The sequence below is a fragment of the Cherax quadricarinatus genome, chromosome 67 (genome assembly GCF_038502225.1).
Source record: "Cherax quadricarinatus isolate ZL_2023a chromosome 67, ASM3850222v1, whole genome shotgun sequence".
Lineage (NCBI taxonomy): Eukaryota > Metazoa > Arthropoda > Malacostraca > Decapoda > Parastacidae > Cherax > Cherax quadricarinatus.
The window spans coordinates 708,283-725,569 of NC_091358.1; the positions used below are offsets into that span (position 1 = coordinate 708,283).

The window sequence follows — 17,287 nt, forward strand, 5'->3', positions numbered from 1 at the left end:
GAACTCACAGATAACTATTTACTGCTAGGTGAGCAGAGGCAGCAAGTGTAAGGAGACTTACCCATACATACCATTCCATTTGGGAATCGACCTCAGTTCCATTCAGATGTGATCCTACAATTTAAAGATAACAACATAAACACAAAAAAGGGCACTGAATGTGTACTACATAGTCAACATTACTGAGAGGATGCAATGCCCATCTATATTTAAATTTATGTCATTAAAAAAGTAATTACTATACCCTGGTTAAACCCTGCCTTAGTGATTAATCTCTGAGAAATGAAATATTACTAAAATTTCCTCCTAATCTACGTGCTTGGAACAGTGAGAGATAAATAAAGTTGTATATGTTAAGAATGATGAGAACTTTGTAAGAGATGTCTGGTAAATATTCAAGCAACAGCTGACCTTTCAACAGAGTATCTTATTACTGTTTATATTGAGAGTCTACGCAGTCCGACCCAGGGTATAAACACCAAGAGGTGTATATATCTCACTGTATATATACCAAGAGGTGCGTATCTCTTAGTGTATAAACACCGAGTGTGTATCTTAGTATATATACGGTGAGAGAGATATATATCTATGCATATGCACTGAGATGTATATTTTTTCAGTGCATATCTCGAGTGTGCGTATCTCAAGAGTATATACACCGAAAGGTGTATATCCCTATACATATACCAGATTCTCGTAACCAAAAAAATGTTAAACCCGTATGGTCTTTCATCGGCACATAGATCATAGGGATCTTATGAAATTATTTTTTAATCCCATAATGGCAAGTGGAACGCATTAGAAATTAGACGAATGGATAGAGACAGACTCCTATAGACAGCATGATCGAGCCCTCCAAGCCAGGAATCAGTAAAGCCAGCTGATAGTATTTGAGATGTGAGGAGTCAGGAGCTGTGACCTGTCGAGTACTGTTAGTGAGTACAGTACACACACACACACCAGCTAAGAGGCGGGGCCAAGAGCTGTGAATCGACCTCTGCAACCACTAAAAGGTAAGTATTTATTTATTTATTTATGTCTTTGCAAATAGTACATTAAGATTATGTATTTACAATAATGGGTTGCAATGCGAAGAGAGTATTATGCTTAGGCATTATGGGCCAACTTAACATTATTGGCTTACTGACTAGTTAACACTAAGGATTATGTCATACCTGTACAGTAGAATATTAATTATATCATAGTTGTACAGTTGATTATTAATTATTTACCTGGAGTTTACCTGGAGAGAGTTCCGGGGGTCAACGCCCCCGCGGCCCGGTCTGTGACCAGGCCTCCTGGTGGATCAGAGCCTGATCAACCAGGCTGTTGCTGCTGGCTGCACGCAAACCAACGTACGAGCCACAGCCCGGCTGATCAGGAACTGACTTTAGGTGCTTGTCCAGTGCCAGCTTGAAGACTGCCAGGGGTCTGTTGGTAATCCCCCTTATGTGTGCTGGGAGGCAGTTGAACAGTCTCGGGCCCCTGACACTTATTGTATGGTCTCTTAACGTGCTAGTGACACCCCTGCTTTTCATTGGGGGGATGGTGCATCGTCTGCCAAGTCTTTTGCTTTCGTAGTGAGTGATTTTCGTGTGCAAGTTCGGTACTAGTCCCTCTAGGATTTTCCAGGTGTATATAATCATGTATCTCTCCCTCCTGCGTTCCAGGGAATACAGGTTTAGGAACCTCAAGCGCTCCCAGTAATTGAGGTGTTTTATCTCCGTTATGCGCGCCGTGAAAGTTCTCTGTACATTTTCTAGGTCGGCAATTTCACCTGCCTTGAAAGGTGCTGTTAGTGTGCAGCAATATTCCAGCCTAGATAGAACAAGTGACCTGAAGAGTGTCATCATGGGCTTGGCCTCCCTAGTTTTGAAGGTTCTCATTATCCATCCTGTCATTTTTCTAGCAGATGTGATTGATACAATGTTATGGTCCTTGAAGGTGAGATCCTCCGACATGATCACTCCCAGGTCTTTGACGTTGGTGTTTCGCTCTATTTTGTGGCCAGAATTTGTTTTGTACTCTGATGAAGATTTAATTTCCTCATGTTTACCATATCTGAGTAATTGAAATTTCTCATCGTTGAACTTCATATTGTTTTCTGCAGCCCACTGAAAGATTTGGTTGATGTCCGCCTGGAGCCTTGCAGTGTCTGCAATGGAAGACACTGTCATGCAGATTCGGGTGTCATCTGCAAAGGAAGACACGGTGCTGTGGCTGACATCCTTGTCTATGTCGGATATGAGGATGAGGAACAAGATGGGAGCGAGTACTGTGCCTTGTGGAACAGAGCTTTTCACCGTAGCTGCCTCGGACTTTACTCTGTTGACGACTACTCTCTGTGTTCTGTTAGTGAGGAAATTATAGATCCATCGACCGACTTTTCCTGTTATTCCTTTAGCACGCATTTTGTGCGCTATTACGCCATGGTCACACTTGTCGAAGGCTTTTGCAAAGTATGTATATATTACATCTGCATTCTTTTTGTCTTCTAGTGCATTTATAAGTGAATCTAATTTATATATGACAAAAGATATATTCATATATTCAAAAAATGCTTTTGTGAAAACAATGATTCAATTATATTCCTGTTAACAATGGATGAAAGGTTCATAGTAATTGTTGAAATTATGATGTGGGTATAACATAAGTGAGTATGTGTGCACTGAGTATTTAGCATTTAGTCTAGGGTGATTACGTGGCTTTTGAGAAGTCTTAAATTGATTTTCAGACCAGGTTACTTTAGTATCTTCTGGTAATACACACAAACACAGGTACGATAAAGCTTATGGAACAGGGAGAGAGTGGACCTAGTAGCAATCAGCGAAGAGGCGGGTCAGGAGCTCGGACTCGACCCCCGCAACCTCAACTAGGTGAGTACACACATACATACACACTTGTACACCATCACCACTCAAGTATTTATTTCCATAGCAACTACTGTCAACAAAAGCAGACACTAGTGGATTATGCTCCACCTTCGCATATAAACAGCCTAACATTTTCCTTGCAGTTACTCTTCCAACCACACAATAAAACGAAAAACTAATGTAAAAGACCTGGGAGTGATAATGTCAGAGGATCTCACCTTCAAAGACCACAACAGTGTATCAATCTTATCTGCTAGAAAAATGACAGGATGGACAATGAGAACCTTCAAAACTAGGGATACCAAGCCCATGATGATACTCTTCAGGTCGCTTGTTCTATCAAGACTGGAATATTGCTGCACACTAACAGCAAATTTTAAGGCAGGTAAAACTGCTGACCTAGAAAATGTACAGAGAACCTTCACGGCGCACATAACTGTGATAAAACACCTCAATTAATGGGAACGCTTGAAGTTCCTCAACCTGTACTCCCTAGAACGCAGGCGGGAGAGGTACATGATTATATACACTTGGAAAATCCTAGAGGGATTAGTACCAAACTTGCACACGAAAAATCACTCCCTGTGAAAGCAAAGAGACTCGGCAGATGATGCAACATCCCCCCAATGAATAGCAGGGGTGTCACTAGCACGATAAGAGACAACACAATAAGTGTGAGGAGCCCAAGACTGTTCAACTGCCTCCCAGCATACATAAGGGGGATCACCAATAAACCTCTGGCTGTCTTCAAGAAGGCGTTGGACAGGCACCTAAAGTCAGTACCTGACCAGCCGGGATGTGGTTCGTACGTCGGGTTGTGTGTGGCCAACAGTATCAGCCTGGTTGATCAGGCCCTGATCCACCATGAGGCCTGGTCACAGACCAGGCCACGGGGGCGTTGATTCCCGAAACCCTCTCCAGGTATTATTGTGCTCCTTAACGTAAGCTCTGACATTACTCCCAGCTTTCTCACATTTGATTTACGTTTTATTATGTGGTCTGAGTTCATCTTTTACTTCGATCATGTTTTCATTTCCTCCATTCTATTGTGACGCAGTAACTGAAATTTGTCCTCATTGAACTTCATATTGTCAGTGGTCCACTTGAAGACTTGAGTCATATCAGCTTGGATACTCGCTGTATCTTCTATGGATACCATTTTCATACAGATTCTAGTATCTGCAAAAGATCATAGAGTGCTATGATTTATATCCTTGTTTATGTCAAATATGAGAAAAAGAAGTGTGGCGAGTAATGAACTTTGGGGGACAGAGCTTTTCACAGTAGCAGCTACTGATTTCATTGTTCACTTTACCCTTCTCGTTCTATTTGTTAGATAGTTCAATGTCCATCTGACTACCTTTCAGTTATTCCTTTTGTACGCATTCTGTGTGCAATTACCACATGGTCGCACTTGTCACAGGGTTTTGCAGTCATTGTATGCTACCTCTGCATTTTGCTTGTCTTCAAGTGCATCCAAGACCATGTCATAGTAGTGCAGCAATTCGGAAAGGAAGGGGGCGACATGTTCTGAACCCATATTGACTTGGGTTGTGCAAATGCTATAAGTCTATGTGATTTGCAAAAATGATTCTTAAAAACATTTCTCAAACAGTCTTGATAATGTGGGATGTTAGGGCTATTGGTCTACAGATTTTTGCAAGTGTTTTAGTGCCACTTTTATGGAGTGGGTTAATATCCTTGGTTTTAATGACCGGGATCACTCCAGTGTCGAGACTTCTTCTCCAAAGAATATTTAAGGTACGTGATAAGGGTTCCTTGCATTTCTTGATGAATATCGACTCATTCATGAAGAACTCATTTAGGTCGTCAATCTTTAGGCCGATTAGCCTGTAGCTTTCTAGTGTCCTCATCAGAAATTGACGGCCTATGTTCATGTCATCGGCAAACTTGCTTATGCTGCTATTTATTACCTTATTTATGACGCTTATGTAGACTGTGAGCAAGGGGCTCAACACTGACCCCTGTGGGACACTACTATTAGCATGTCCCCATTCTGTTTTCTCCCCACCCCATTACTGATTTTTCCCCATCCCACTCTGATTTCTCCCCGCCCTATCCTGCTTTATCCCCAGTTATGCAAAGTCTGCTGTTTCGACCCAGGAAATAATTTTTCCTATCTATATATCCTAGTATACAACTTTATATATATATATATATATATATATATATATATATATATATATATATATATATATATATATATATATATATATATATATATATATATATATATATATATATGATACCGTCATTCGCCACGCCCTGATATCATTATATTTTGAAACACCTTCACTCATCACACCCGTCATTGCATATATCAAACACCATCTCTCCACACTCCATCACTATCCATGGAAGACCATTCAGCACACATATCACTGTATCTGTGGAATATTACTCATCACATTCATCACTTTTCACATGAGGGGTCTTACATACTAAAGTATCCACCTCGAAATATTATGTTCAAGGGGAAATGTGAAATCGACAGAGGTCTTACAGCATTTGAGGAATGGGAAGTAATCAGATTTGATCCAAGGAAGGGGAGGAGTACTTCTAATTCCTTACCTGGATACCTGGAGGTTACCTGGAGGTTATTCCGGGGATCAACGCCCCCGCGGCCCGGTCCATGACCAGGCCTCCCGATGGATCAGGGCCTGATCAACTAGGCTGTTACTGCTGGCCGCACGCAGTCCGACGTACGAGCCACAGCCCGGCTGATCCGGCACTGACTTTAGGTATCTGTCCAGCTCTCTCTTGAAGGCAGCCAGGGGTTTATTGGCAATTCCCCTAATGCTTGATGGGAGGCTGTTGAACAGTTTTGGGCCCCGGACACTTATGGTGTTTTCTCTTAGTGTATCAATGGCGCCCCTACTTTTTATTGGCGGCATTTTGCATCGCCTGCCCAGTCTTTTACTTTCGTAGGGAGTGATTTCTGTGTGCAGATTTGGGACCATTCCTTCCAAGATTTTCCAAGTGTAGATTATGATATATCTCTCCCTCCTGCGTTCCAACGAGTACAAGTCAAGTGCTTCCAAGCGTTCCCAGTAGTTAAGGTGCTTGACAGAACTTATACGTGCAGTAAAGGATCTCTGTACACTCTCTAGATCTGCGATTTCACCTGCTTTGTATGGAGATGTTAATGTACAGCAGTATTCCAGCCTAGAGAGAACAAGTGATTTGAAAAGGATCATCATGGGCTTGGCATCTCTCGTTTTGAAAGTTCTCATTATCCATCCTATCATTTTCTTTGCACATGCGATCGTGGCACTGTTGTGATCCTTGAAAGTGAGATCCTCAGACATTACTACTCCCAGGTCCCTTACGTTATTTTTCCGCTCTATTGTATGGCCGGAGTCAGTAGTATACTCTGTTCTAGTTATTATCTCCTCCAGTTTTCCATAACGGAGTAGTTGGAATTTGTCCTCATTGAACATCATATTGTTTACCGTTGCCCACTGGAAAACTTTGTTTATATCTTCTTGGAGGTTAACCGCGTCCTCAGCAGATGACAGCCTCATGCAGATCCTAGTATCATCCGCAAAGGATGATACGGTGCTGTGGTGTATATCTCTGTTTATGTCTGATATGAGGATAAGGAATAAGATGGGGGCGAGTACTGTGCCTTGTGGAACAGAGCTCTTCACTATGGCAGCCTCCGATTTAACTCTGTTGACCACTACTCTTTGTGTTCGATTTGTTAGGAATCATGAGCCCTCTCCTAGCCTCAAGGAACTCCTCTTAAAGGGAGATTTAATGAAGAAATGTACCTGGAGGTTATTCTGGGGGGTCAACACCCCCGCGGCCCGGTCCATGACCGTGCCTAGCGGTGGATCAGGACCTGATCAACCAGGCTGTTACTGCTGGCCGCACGAAATCCAACATACGAATCACAGCCCGGCTGGTGAGGTACTGACTTTGAGTACTTGTCCAGCTCTCTCTTGAAAACAGCTAGGGGTCTGTTAGGTATACTAGGAGGCAGTTGAACAGTCTTGTTTTGCATTCGATTGTCAACCGAAAGACCCAGAATCAATTTTGTGCGAGATGAGCTAAATAGAAAGTCTCCTTACACCTGTTGCCCCTTTTCACCTAGCAGCAAGTAGGTACCTGGGTTTTTGCTGATTATTGTGGGTCGCATCCCAGTAAGGAAGAGGACTAAAGAGCCTCCTTAAAAATAAGCCACATTACTTGACTTTCATGGGTTATCATGGGCTACTAATCCTCCGGGGTTGATAATTCCAAAAAAAAAAAAAAAAAGAAATCTTCCTCTCTGAGGGAAGTAAGAAACATGAGCAAGCAGCAAGAGGGGCTGATTGATAGTGTCAAGTGTGTGGTCTGTATAGTGTACACGAACACAAGCTTCCTCACTGAGAGCCTCACCACAGGCTCTCACCTCTCACCTTGTCGGCTGTGTACCCTTTCCCCGGGGGTACCCTCCTGGTGTGAACCCTTCCCCCTCATGTATCCTCCCCGTGTGTATCCTTCCCCGGATTAAGATTTTGTAGGCTCTTGGGCTACAGGTACTGTGAGGCCCCCTGTGACATTTTCAAAAAGAAAAAAAAATCACAACAGTCAACAGTTCATCACATACGTGATGTAATAACATACTATAATTATAAATATACAGCAGTAACTGTGAACACTTTTCACTTCATTTCCGGAGGCCCTTCAGATGGCGAAGGACCCCGGGCTTCAGCCTCTAAAGCCCATGCCTTAATCCGGCCCTGCTCGTGTGTATACCCTCCTTACCCTCCTATCCACTTGTTTTTAAATTTGTTAATTGTTCGGGATCATCGCCTCTCGCTTCTCGGTCTGGACCAGGTTTTTTAAAGTGTAAATAAAATACTACATGAAAAAGGAGCCAATAAGAAAGGGATATGAAGGTAAAGATTAGTGTACGTACTGTCATCTTACATATTCATGAGACAGAAAGGATGAATAATGATGCCAGAGTGCAAAATATTTAAGCTTCCATTTCTCTCCAATGCCAGGAAGGTATGGATATTGTCTTCCAAACTATTAACTGTTTTTAACATTTTTAAAGGCAAGATCAGTTAATACAGTTAATATTTTTCATTTACTCAGTTTGCAAAGAGGTTTTCTGCGTGATACTGGGCTAGGAGAGACATATGGACAAGTTTTCATACACCTACTGCCCATGTCACTGCCCAGCTTATGGATAAATAAGTAACTAGGATACACTAGGTGTTAGTCGACTACTGTGAGTCGCATCCTAAAGAGGACACCAAAGCAACATGTACCGAATATACATTAAACACAAAGGTATTCCTCACATTCCTCCAGAATTAATAGTCCAAGGCAAATCTTATCATAAATTGAGGTTTATTCAAGAAAATCTATACGCATTTTATATTCTGTAGTAGAAATTTGTACAATGATTCTAATGGCACATATATTTTTAGACAAAATAAAGTGTTTTCTTGATATTTTTCAATAAGTTGCTTAGTTTTACAGACATCGTTTTACAATGGTATTTTCAGAGTCCCCGCGACCCTGTCCGTGACCAAGTCCTTCACATTAGTTTTTCGCTACTAGCTTATAGGCATGACCTACTTCCACTAGTGGATTTTGTCTACAGGTGACTCCGTCTACAACTTCCTCACCTCACCTGTCTGCAGTATATAAATCCATTCTCCACGCAGATGCTGTACTTTTCTAAGACCCTCGTCAGGAAATACTTGTTCTATCTCTTGACGAACCTGTCTAACCTAACCTAACCTATGCTGTACTTTTATCAAGACTAACGGACTAAACACATCATCTCCATCCTAAGGGAATAATTACTTCAAACTTCTCATCTTCCACCGTTCTTCTATGTCAATATTGGATCGATGAAGCCACTGCCTGGCGAAGTGTTTCCACAATAGATACCCAAATGTTGCACAAGTATCTAGTTTATTGGCATACTCTATAATTAATCTATAGAAAGCCCCTGGTTATAAAGAGCATTTCGGGCAACTTAGGTTAATCTTGTCCCCCAGGATGCGACCCACGACAGATGACTAACACCCAGCTTCCTACTTCTAGGTGAACAGGGACAGCAGGTGTAAGGTGACTAATACCCAGGTACCTGTACTGCTAGGTGAACAGGGGCAGCAGGTGTAAGGAAACATGCCCAACGTTTCACCCTTGCTGGGATCGATCCCGGACCCCCAGAATGTGAACTGGAGACACAACCAACCAAGCCACGAACATCCCTCCTGGAGCTAATGGACACACTGGAAGCACAATACTTAGATCTAGGCTAAAGCCTGATACTACAGATGTCTATGCCATTCCTGGTTACACAGCCATACACAACTGTAGGCCAGACCAACAAGGGGGTGGCACAGCTATATACTACTCAGACCAACTAGAATGTATCACTAATACTTGCACAAGGGATGAACATGGGGAATATATAATAGCTAAATTCAAATCCAAATACCTACAAAAACCTCTCACAGTGATAAACATCTACAGAATTCCACAATCAAACATTAGCCAATTTAGTCAAAACCTAGGAAGTGTGATAACTGATGCACGCATGAACAAAGATCACTTACTACTCTCAGGTGACTTCAATATAAATCTCCTGCAAGACCAGGACCCACACGTTACTGAATTCACAAACACAATGAGTAACTGTATGTTGCTACCAACAGTAACAAAACCTACAAGAGTTACAGAGACTAGTGTTTCCCTACTTGACCACATCTGGACCAACACCATATCCCCTTTAAAATCAGGCATAATTACAGATAATACCACAGACCACTACCCTACTTTCCTCATAACAACTCTTGGTAAAATACCCCAAGACACTACTAAAGTCACCTTCAGACTTCACAATGAGGCAGCCATTAATAACTTCACAACAGCAGTAACAAACATTGACTGGCACACTGAGCTAGAAATCTATAGATATTGACGAATGTTTTAATAATTTTCTAAAAAAGACCCAATACCTTTATAACAAGCACTGCCCTAAAAAAAACTAAACAGATGACAGCTAAGAGACTGAACAGTCCCTGGCTAACACCCAGCATTCTCAAATCCATAAATACAAAACACCGATATGAAAAACAGTACAGAATGGGTCACATAACCAGAGACCAAACAAAACGTTACTCGTTAATCCTAACCAGCCTGATAAGAAGGGCATATAAAAAAGACCTGGAAGACCCTATCAGAAATTCTGGGAACAAAAAAGATATCACGACATAGCGAAATAAAATTAGTAAAATCAGATGAACCCCAACTCCCACCAACAGAAACAGCAAACAGACTCAATGATTTCTTCTCCACTATAGGTCAAAACCTTGCCAATAATATCCCAAGCTCAGATACCCCACCAAATGACTACCTCACTGGCAACTACCCGAACACACTGTTCCTAGCTCCGACTAACCCATACGAAGTCTCCCTTATTATCAACGCACTGAAAAACAAGGCAGGAGATTTAAATACCTTACCACCCTTTATATACAAAAAAGCGTCACAAGTACTATCACCAATCATTGCAACACTCTTTAACAAATCCAATGAATCCTCCACCTTCCCTACAGCTCTCAAAATAGCAAGGGTCACCCCGATCCATAAAGGAGGAGACCAAACAGAGTTGAATAACTGTAGGCCAATATCCAATTTACACCCTCTCTCAAAAATCTTCGAAAAATTAATTCATAAACGAATCCACTCCTACCTCATCTCCCATAACATTCTCAACCCCCTGCCAATTTGGATTCAGGCCTAATAAAAATACTAATGATGCTATTATACACATGCTAGAACATATATACACTGCAATAGAGAAAAAAGAAGTCCCACTGGGGATCTTCATTGACTTACGTAAAGCTTTTGATACAGTTGACCATGACTTGCTCCACGTAAAATTATCACACTATGGTATTAGAGGGCACTCCCTCAACTACCTCAAGTCTTACCTCAGCAACAAAGCCAATATGTGTACGCAAATGGGGCAAGCTCTTCCGCACAACCAATTACAGTTGGTGTCCCACAGGGAAGTGTCCTTGGCCCTCTTCTCTTTCTCCTATACATAAATGACCTACCAAATGCTTCGCAATTACTCAAACCCACACTTTTTGCAGATGACACCACATAAGTCTTCTCTCACCCGAGCCCAGTCACGCTAGCCAATACTGTAAACACCGAATTACAGAAAATGTCTACCTGGATGAGTACTAACAAACTTACACTAAACATTGACAAAACCTACTTCATTCAGTTTGGTAGCAGAGCTACAGATGTACCTCTTAACATAACGATAAACGGATCACCTATCACAAAGCTAACAGAGGGAAAATTCTTAGGATAATAGACTCAAATTTCATACACATATACAACAAATTTCTAAGAAAATTTCCAAGACTGTAGGCATACTATCGAAGATACGGTACTATGTTCCACAGTCAGCCCTCCTGGCCCTTTATCACTCTCTTATTTACCCCTATCTCACCTATGGAATTTGTGCATGGGGCTCAACAACAACTAACCATCTCAGACCACTAATTACCCAACAAAAGGCTGCAGTTAGAATGATAACAAATTCTCACTACAGGCAGCACACTCCACCAATATTCAAAACACTCAACCTACTCACCATACAAAACATCCATACTTATTATTGCACCTATTACATACATAGAACACTTAACTCTGATATTAACCCTCCCCTCAAACATCTCCTTGCCAACCTCAACAGAACACATGACCATAATACAAGGCACAGATCACTCTTTGATGTTCCTCGTGTCCATCTCACGCTATGCAAAAACTCAATGCACATAAAAGGCCCTAAAATCTGGAATTCATTACCTGTAAATATAAAAGAAACACTACCTGTTTATAAATTCAAGTCTCTTCTCAAAGCTCACTTACTCACTCAAAACCAAATAAATACTGAATAACTGAACCATATAAATTGTATATCCTAAATGTTACTCACAATTATATCACACAAATGTTAAACCTAACTTTGTTATTTTTTTAAATACACTACCTAACAGAATACTCCATTCTACTGAATGAACAGCAATGCATGCAACCATAGGACCTGTCTTTATAATACTCATTTGTATTTTATAGTTATCTGTTTACAATAATGTCTTATCACTGATTTCATCATTGCTTAGTTAATCTTAAGTTAATTTTAAGCCAGCCCGTAATGCTATGCATATAAGTGGCTTTGGCATGCTGCTCTTACCTGTATTTTTTGTACCTCTGTTTGTATGCTAAAATTTCTAAATAAATAAATAAATAAATACATAAATAGGCTAGGAAACCCAAGGCGGCCGAACAATATAAATTATTTCTATTTGGGTTCTAATAACATAAATTTTGAGTTTATCCCATAGTTTATCAATAAAAGTCCATGCGGAGTCACGTTCAATATGACTGACAAGTGTATATAACCTGACTTTAGTCACTTTACTACTAAACCTCAAACCTAAAACCCAATCTAACTTTATTATTTTTTAAATACACTACCTAACAGAATACTTCATACGACTGAATGTACAACAATGCATGCAACCATATGACCTGTCTTTGTAATACTCACTTGTGCTTTATAGTAATCTGTTTACATTAATGTTTTATCACTGATTTCATCATTGCTTAGTTAATCTTAAGTTAATTTTAAGCCAGCCCGTAATGCTATGCATAGTATAAGTGGCTTTGGCATGCTGCTCTTATCTGTATTTTTTTGTACCTCTGTATGTGTGCTCAAATTGTTAATTGTTAATAATGTTAAAGGGTCCATGTGGCGGGGAATTTTGTGTAATGATGCTAGGGAAAATTCTTGGCTTGTGGGGGAGAAAGGTGGACCCAGCGGCCATTTTGTCCTGACGGTCGATATGAGTCGGGGGAGGCGAGTACACTGCTATTTTTTTTATTTTTGAGCGTCTAAGAAGATCCAACGTTAGCGCTGGACAGTGGAACAAGGACTATAGTGGCAGAAGATGAGTGGAGCAAATAGCACACCATTAGGAAGGATGAACCCAGCTATCGGAGCTGGAAAAAAGCCCGCCCCTACAGGCTTGTCTCTCTTGAAGCCCAGCTACATGAGTTCAGGAAGCTCTAGTGCATCTTCTGCAGCCACTGCTGCTGCTGCAGCAGCTGCTGCAGCAGTCTCGGCACAGATTAACAGCAGCCAAAACTCCGGAAAGAGGGAAAGTGACTCCAGCTATGAAGGTAAGAAAGGGATGGTAGTTGACGTAAGTAACCATGTCAGTGCCTCTGGGGGAGTGACCCCATTTATGAGGCTGCAAGGCTCGCGATCCAAGGAATTAGAGCTGCCCTGTCTTTGGATCAAACTCGATTAACCATTCCCCTAGGCACTTGCACTTACGGGTTTAGGACTTTGTAAATATTTTAAGAGGAGTCCCTTGACGCAGGTGAAGGGCTCTGGATCCAAGGAATTGAGCTATCCTGCCTATGGATATAATATTAATTGCATTGTTACAGCATTTAGTAAGGATTTTATATATAGATTGTCATTAATTGCTGCTTTGCATATAATTATGTAATTATTAAATTGAAATAAAAATTACAGACGTACATAAGTTTATTTGGGTGCACATAAATACAATTATCATAAATAGTAACATGTAAAAATATTTGTATAAATTACCTAGGATAATTAAATTTATTTTGGTACAGGTCCACATAAGTACAATTATTATATAGTAACATGTAAATTACCTAGGATAACACAGCAAAGTTGAAGTGACTTACTTCCATTAGGATCCTACTAATTGTGTGTGGTATGTGGCCAAGTCCAAGTTTTCAAATTATCATTGAGGTGGCAGGTTCCGTGACTTGTTAAATTATAGCGACGAGTTGTCGACCAACATAATTAAAGTGAGTATTTAGGATAGGTTAATGCTTGCTAATAATTTTACAAACTTTCTGTACAGTAAAACCTTGATTCAGTGGACTGATTTAATGGATTTTGGAGTTAACAGGCAAAAATTGTGGTTGGTCAGTGTACAAAAAATGGACAAAGTTTGTTATTTTCAGAATTGTTGTTATTGCAATAATTATACACAATACTAACAATATGAGGAAGTGAAGACATGCCCATGGCCAGGCTCCAAGAGTAGAAAACTCTAGGAACTCATCATAGGTATGTCATCACTTGGGGATTTTCATTTAAAGATTCTTTGCCAACTAGTGTCTTTATCACTTCAGTACCTGTATGTAGCTATGATATACAAAGACAGTATATGACATTTAATTACAGTATGTTTATTCCAAAATTTAAGAATGCTGTTATTACAAGATCTGTGGCTTCCTGGCAAGCAAGTTTTCATACTGTAATTTCTAAATTTTGATGTTTCAGGTCTAGTACATTAATGCTCTGCATAACCATGGGCTTTCAACATGCAATCCAATATCACCCATTTCTGTATAAACTTTGTACCATGTTGAAATAAACTTAGATTTGTATTTATATTTATGTATACTTTGTTCTTACCTCTTAAAACTGAAAATTATTTTGATTGTAGGTAAAAATTTATGAAATTTATTAACAAATACTTGTAAATTACAGCAGAACAAGAAGAAAGGAAGCGACGTAGAAAATCTAGGTGGCAGGGCGATGAGAAAGACAAGACTTTCATTCCGGGCATGCCGACGGTGCTTCCCAGCAATATGTCCAAGGATCAGGAGGAAGCATATTTGCGTAAGTTTTATTGTGTACTCTCATTCTGGAAAGTTAACGAGTTTTCAGATGGTATGTACTGGTAACTCGGGGAAAGTCAACTGAGTTACTAAATACAGGTTGAAACTGCTGATATCTGCAAGAACAGCCTGTTTCAACATCTTGCGGGAAAGCTGATGGAGATTGTTGGTAACAGGACCAAAAATTTTGGTCATCTAATGTTCTTGTATGCAAGTAGAGGAGTTCTTGACAAGACCAGTCCTCTGCCTTTTGGTGTTGTTTTAGTAGTGAACACATGAGCTCTAACCTTAGATGTGCAAGATAAGGTGATACTTTTGATTAAAGTTTTTGTATGAGTGAGGTGAAATATTTGGGCTATATCAGTGAGACTGTTTCTAGGCAAGTTTATGAATGTTTTGAAAGAGTAATATTGTTTACTGTAATTTTATTTCTTGTTGGGTAAGTTATATTTTCATTATTTTTAATTAAAATTTGTTTACAGCATGACAGTCAACTAATTAATAGTCTTCTCCCTCAAATATTACCATTTAATCCATTTCCAGGTTAATTCAAGATTAAAGAAAAATATTAATAACGGTAGAAACAACGAAACAGCTCATTAATGAAATAATCTAGTTGATATGATAGTTTTATTACTTGTGAATGACATCGATGGGTAGCACTGTCATTTGAATTGCTACTCATACTTTTGGAGGAAACTTTTAACAGTGCAAATCCCTCTTTTTTTATAATGCTAATAAAGAACACTGTATTGATTGAATTTTGGGCATTTTTGCCCGCTAACCCGCTCTATTACAGTGCAGCTGCAGATTGAAGAATTAAGTCGACGTCTCCGCTCCAACGATCTGGGCATCTCTCCTAATCCTGAAGACAGGTTGGCACTTCTTCTCCCAGTTACTCCCGTCCAGGTGACTTGGAGCCATCCAGCTGGCTCATGGCACCCTGTCCCCGGCTCATCCCCTGCCCGCATCACTGGGCCTGGGCCAGGCCGGGCGACATCAGGTTTTATTCACAGTACCAAACTAAAAGTATCCTTCAGGTCTCTCCCCCCCCTCTCTCTCACGTGTCAATAGTGTGTTGCCTGCTCTGAGGCACCATGATAATGTGCTCATAGATAATTTTTTAATAGGGTTTCTGGGGAAGGTAGGGCAGAGCGTTGGGCTTCAGTCATGGTAGGAGACATTGTTCAGGTACGTGACATCAGTATTCTGCAGTGGCATGAACTAAGTTTGAGGCTAGGTTGTTTTTTCATGAGTTTGTATTAACTGAAAAATTGGACAGCTTATCGATTTTATACTCGATTGTTGTACTGTGGTGACTGGCTTAGTATCATTTAGAAGTCTTTAAAAAGTATTCTATCGACTCCTCACATATAGTTATTTTAGAGTGGATACTATGTGCACTGTCCCTATTAAGTCTTCAGTCTCTTAAATATCAGCATGTAAATAACTTGCTTGATGTATAGATGCTCTGTTGGTCATGAGAGCACCACAATCCATTCTTAATTTACAGTACAGTATACAGTACCCTATTTTATTTACTGTTAAAAGTTTTATATAGCCCCATTATTTTTTTTATTTTAACCATTATGCTTCCATCCATCACAGACTAAATTGTAGTTTTATCACTATATTTTGTTTAAAATATAAGCGAGTTTAATCAGATGCTGGCAGGCTGCAAGAAGTATCTCGCCTAATGCTGTGACAATAAACGTTTTATGCCAGAGCTCTTGCAACCTGTATTGTTATTGGCCAGTTTTTACATTGGCGTAGATGGTTGAACTATGTTAATTGTAGGTGATGACAGCCAGTGCTATGCTTCAGTGGCTATTGACATATTGTGGTGTGGCTTAACATCTATCTTGGCTATCTTCGTAATTACTGTTCATGCTCACCCATATGTGCACTTAGTTAAACCAACATTTATTGCAGATGTCCGACCTGCAAAACTGCCTGGACACTAACCCCAATTTCTGGATGTTGACCCCCCTTTTGAACAGGTCTTTTATCAGAACATCTAAACATTTAACTTAATACTTGGTCTTACTGTTGAGGCAGGCTCTGATGTGAATAATATACGTAATATAGTTTTTCTCTTATTGCAAACTTTATGAAATTAATTGATTTATCATTAATGCACTCTCTCCACCTAATCCAGGAAAACTAATGAGAGATTTTCTAATGTTTTTTTTCCTGAGGAGCTTGAGATGTGATAAATTTTTCCGGTCAGTTATGATAGATAAATCTTGGTCTCCAGCTAGTGCTGTAATCATTTGCTTTTTAGGTCAGATGTATCACGAGGACTCGGCACTTCATGTACAGTTGTACGGAGTGTCTATAATTCTATCTCCCCTTCAGATTTAATACTACACTTTGGGTGGGGGTCTTTTAATTTAATCTCCCCTTCAGGTTGCACCAGTTTTATAATGATTGTCAGTATCTTTAGGTTTTGTGTAGCCCATCCACTGGTTGGTGTATTAAGAAAACTTGAGTATGGTTAATTCCACATACTCTTACTTGGTCTCTTATTTACTTTTCCCATATTCCCTCCACTCCTATACCCAAAAATCTTTCTGTATAGTTTTTATTTATTTTACATTTTGTTTGAAATTATTATTTTTTTTCATTCTAGTCATTTATTGGTTGATCAGTATTAATTGTCTTTTCAGGTGGTTTTCATTTCT

At 40.0% G+C, this 17,287-nt stretch overlaps 1 protein-coding gene across 2 annotated transcripts in view; it reads left to right on the top strand.

Annotated features, from left to right (window-relative positions):
- The first annotated feature begins 12,744 nt into the window (after positions 1-12,744).
- The window catches only part of LOC128699639 (splicing factor 1), a 55,500-nt gene continuing 50,957 nt past the window's right edge, over positions 12,745-17,287 (top strand). Inside the window, exons 1-3 of one of the 2 annotated variants that reach the window (XM_053792378.2) lie at positions 12,745-13,112; positions 14,476-14,604; positions 15,403-15,478. In XM_053792378.2, the coding sequence (XP_053648353.2) occupies positions 12,881-13,112; positions 14,476-14,604; positions 15,403-15,478 (437 nt within the window). In that variant the 5' untranslated portion in view covers positions 12,745-12,880. Of the gene's footprint in view, positions 13,113-14,472; positions 14,605-15,402; positions 15,479-17,287 lie in introns of both variants that reach the window. The other variant, XM_053792377.2, reaches the window with a different exon arrangement.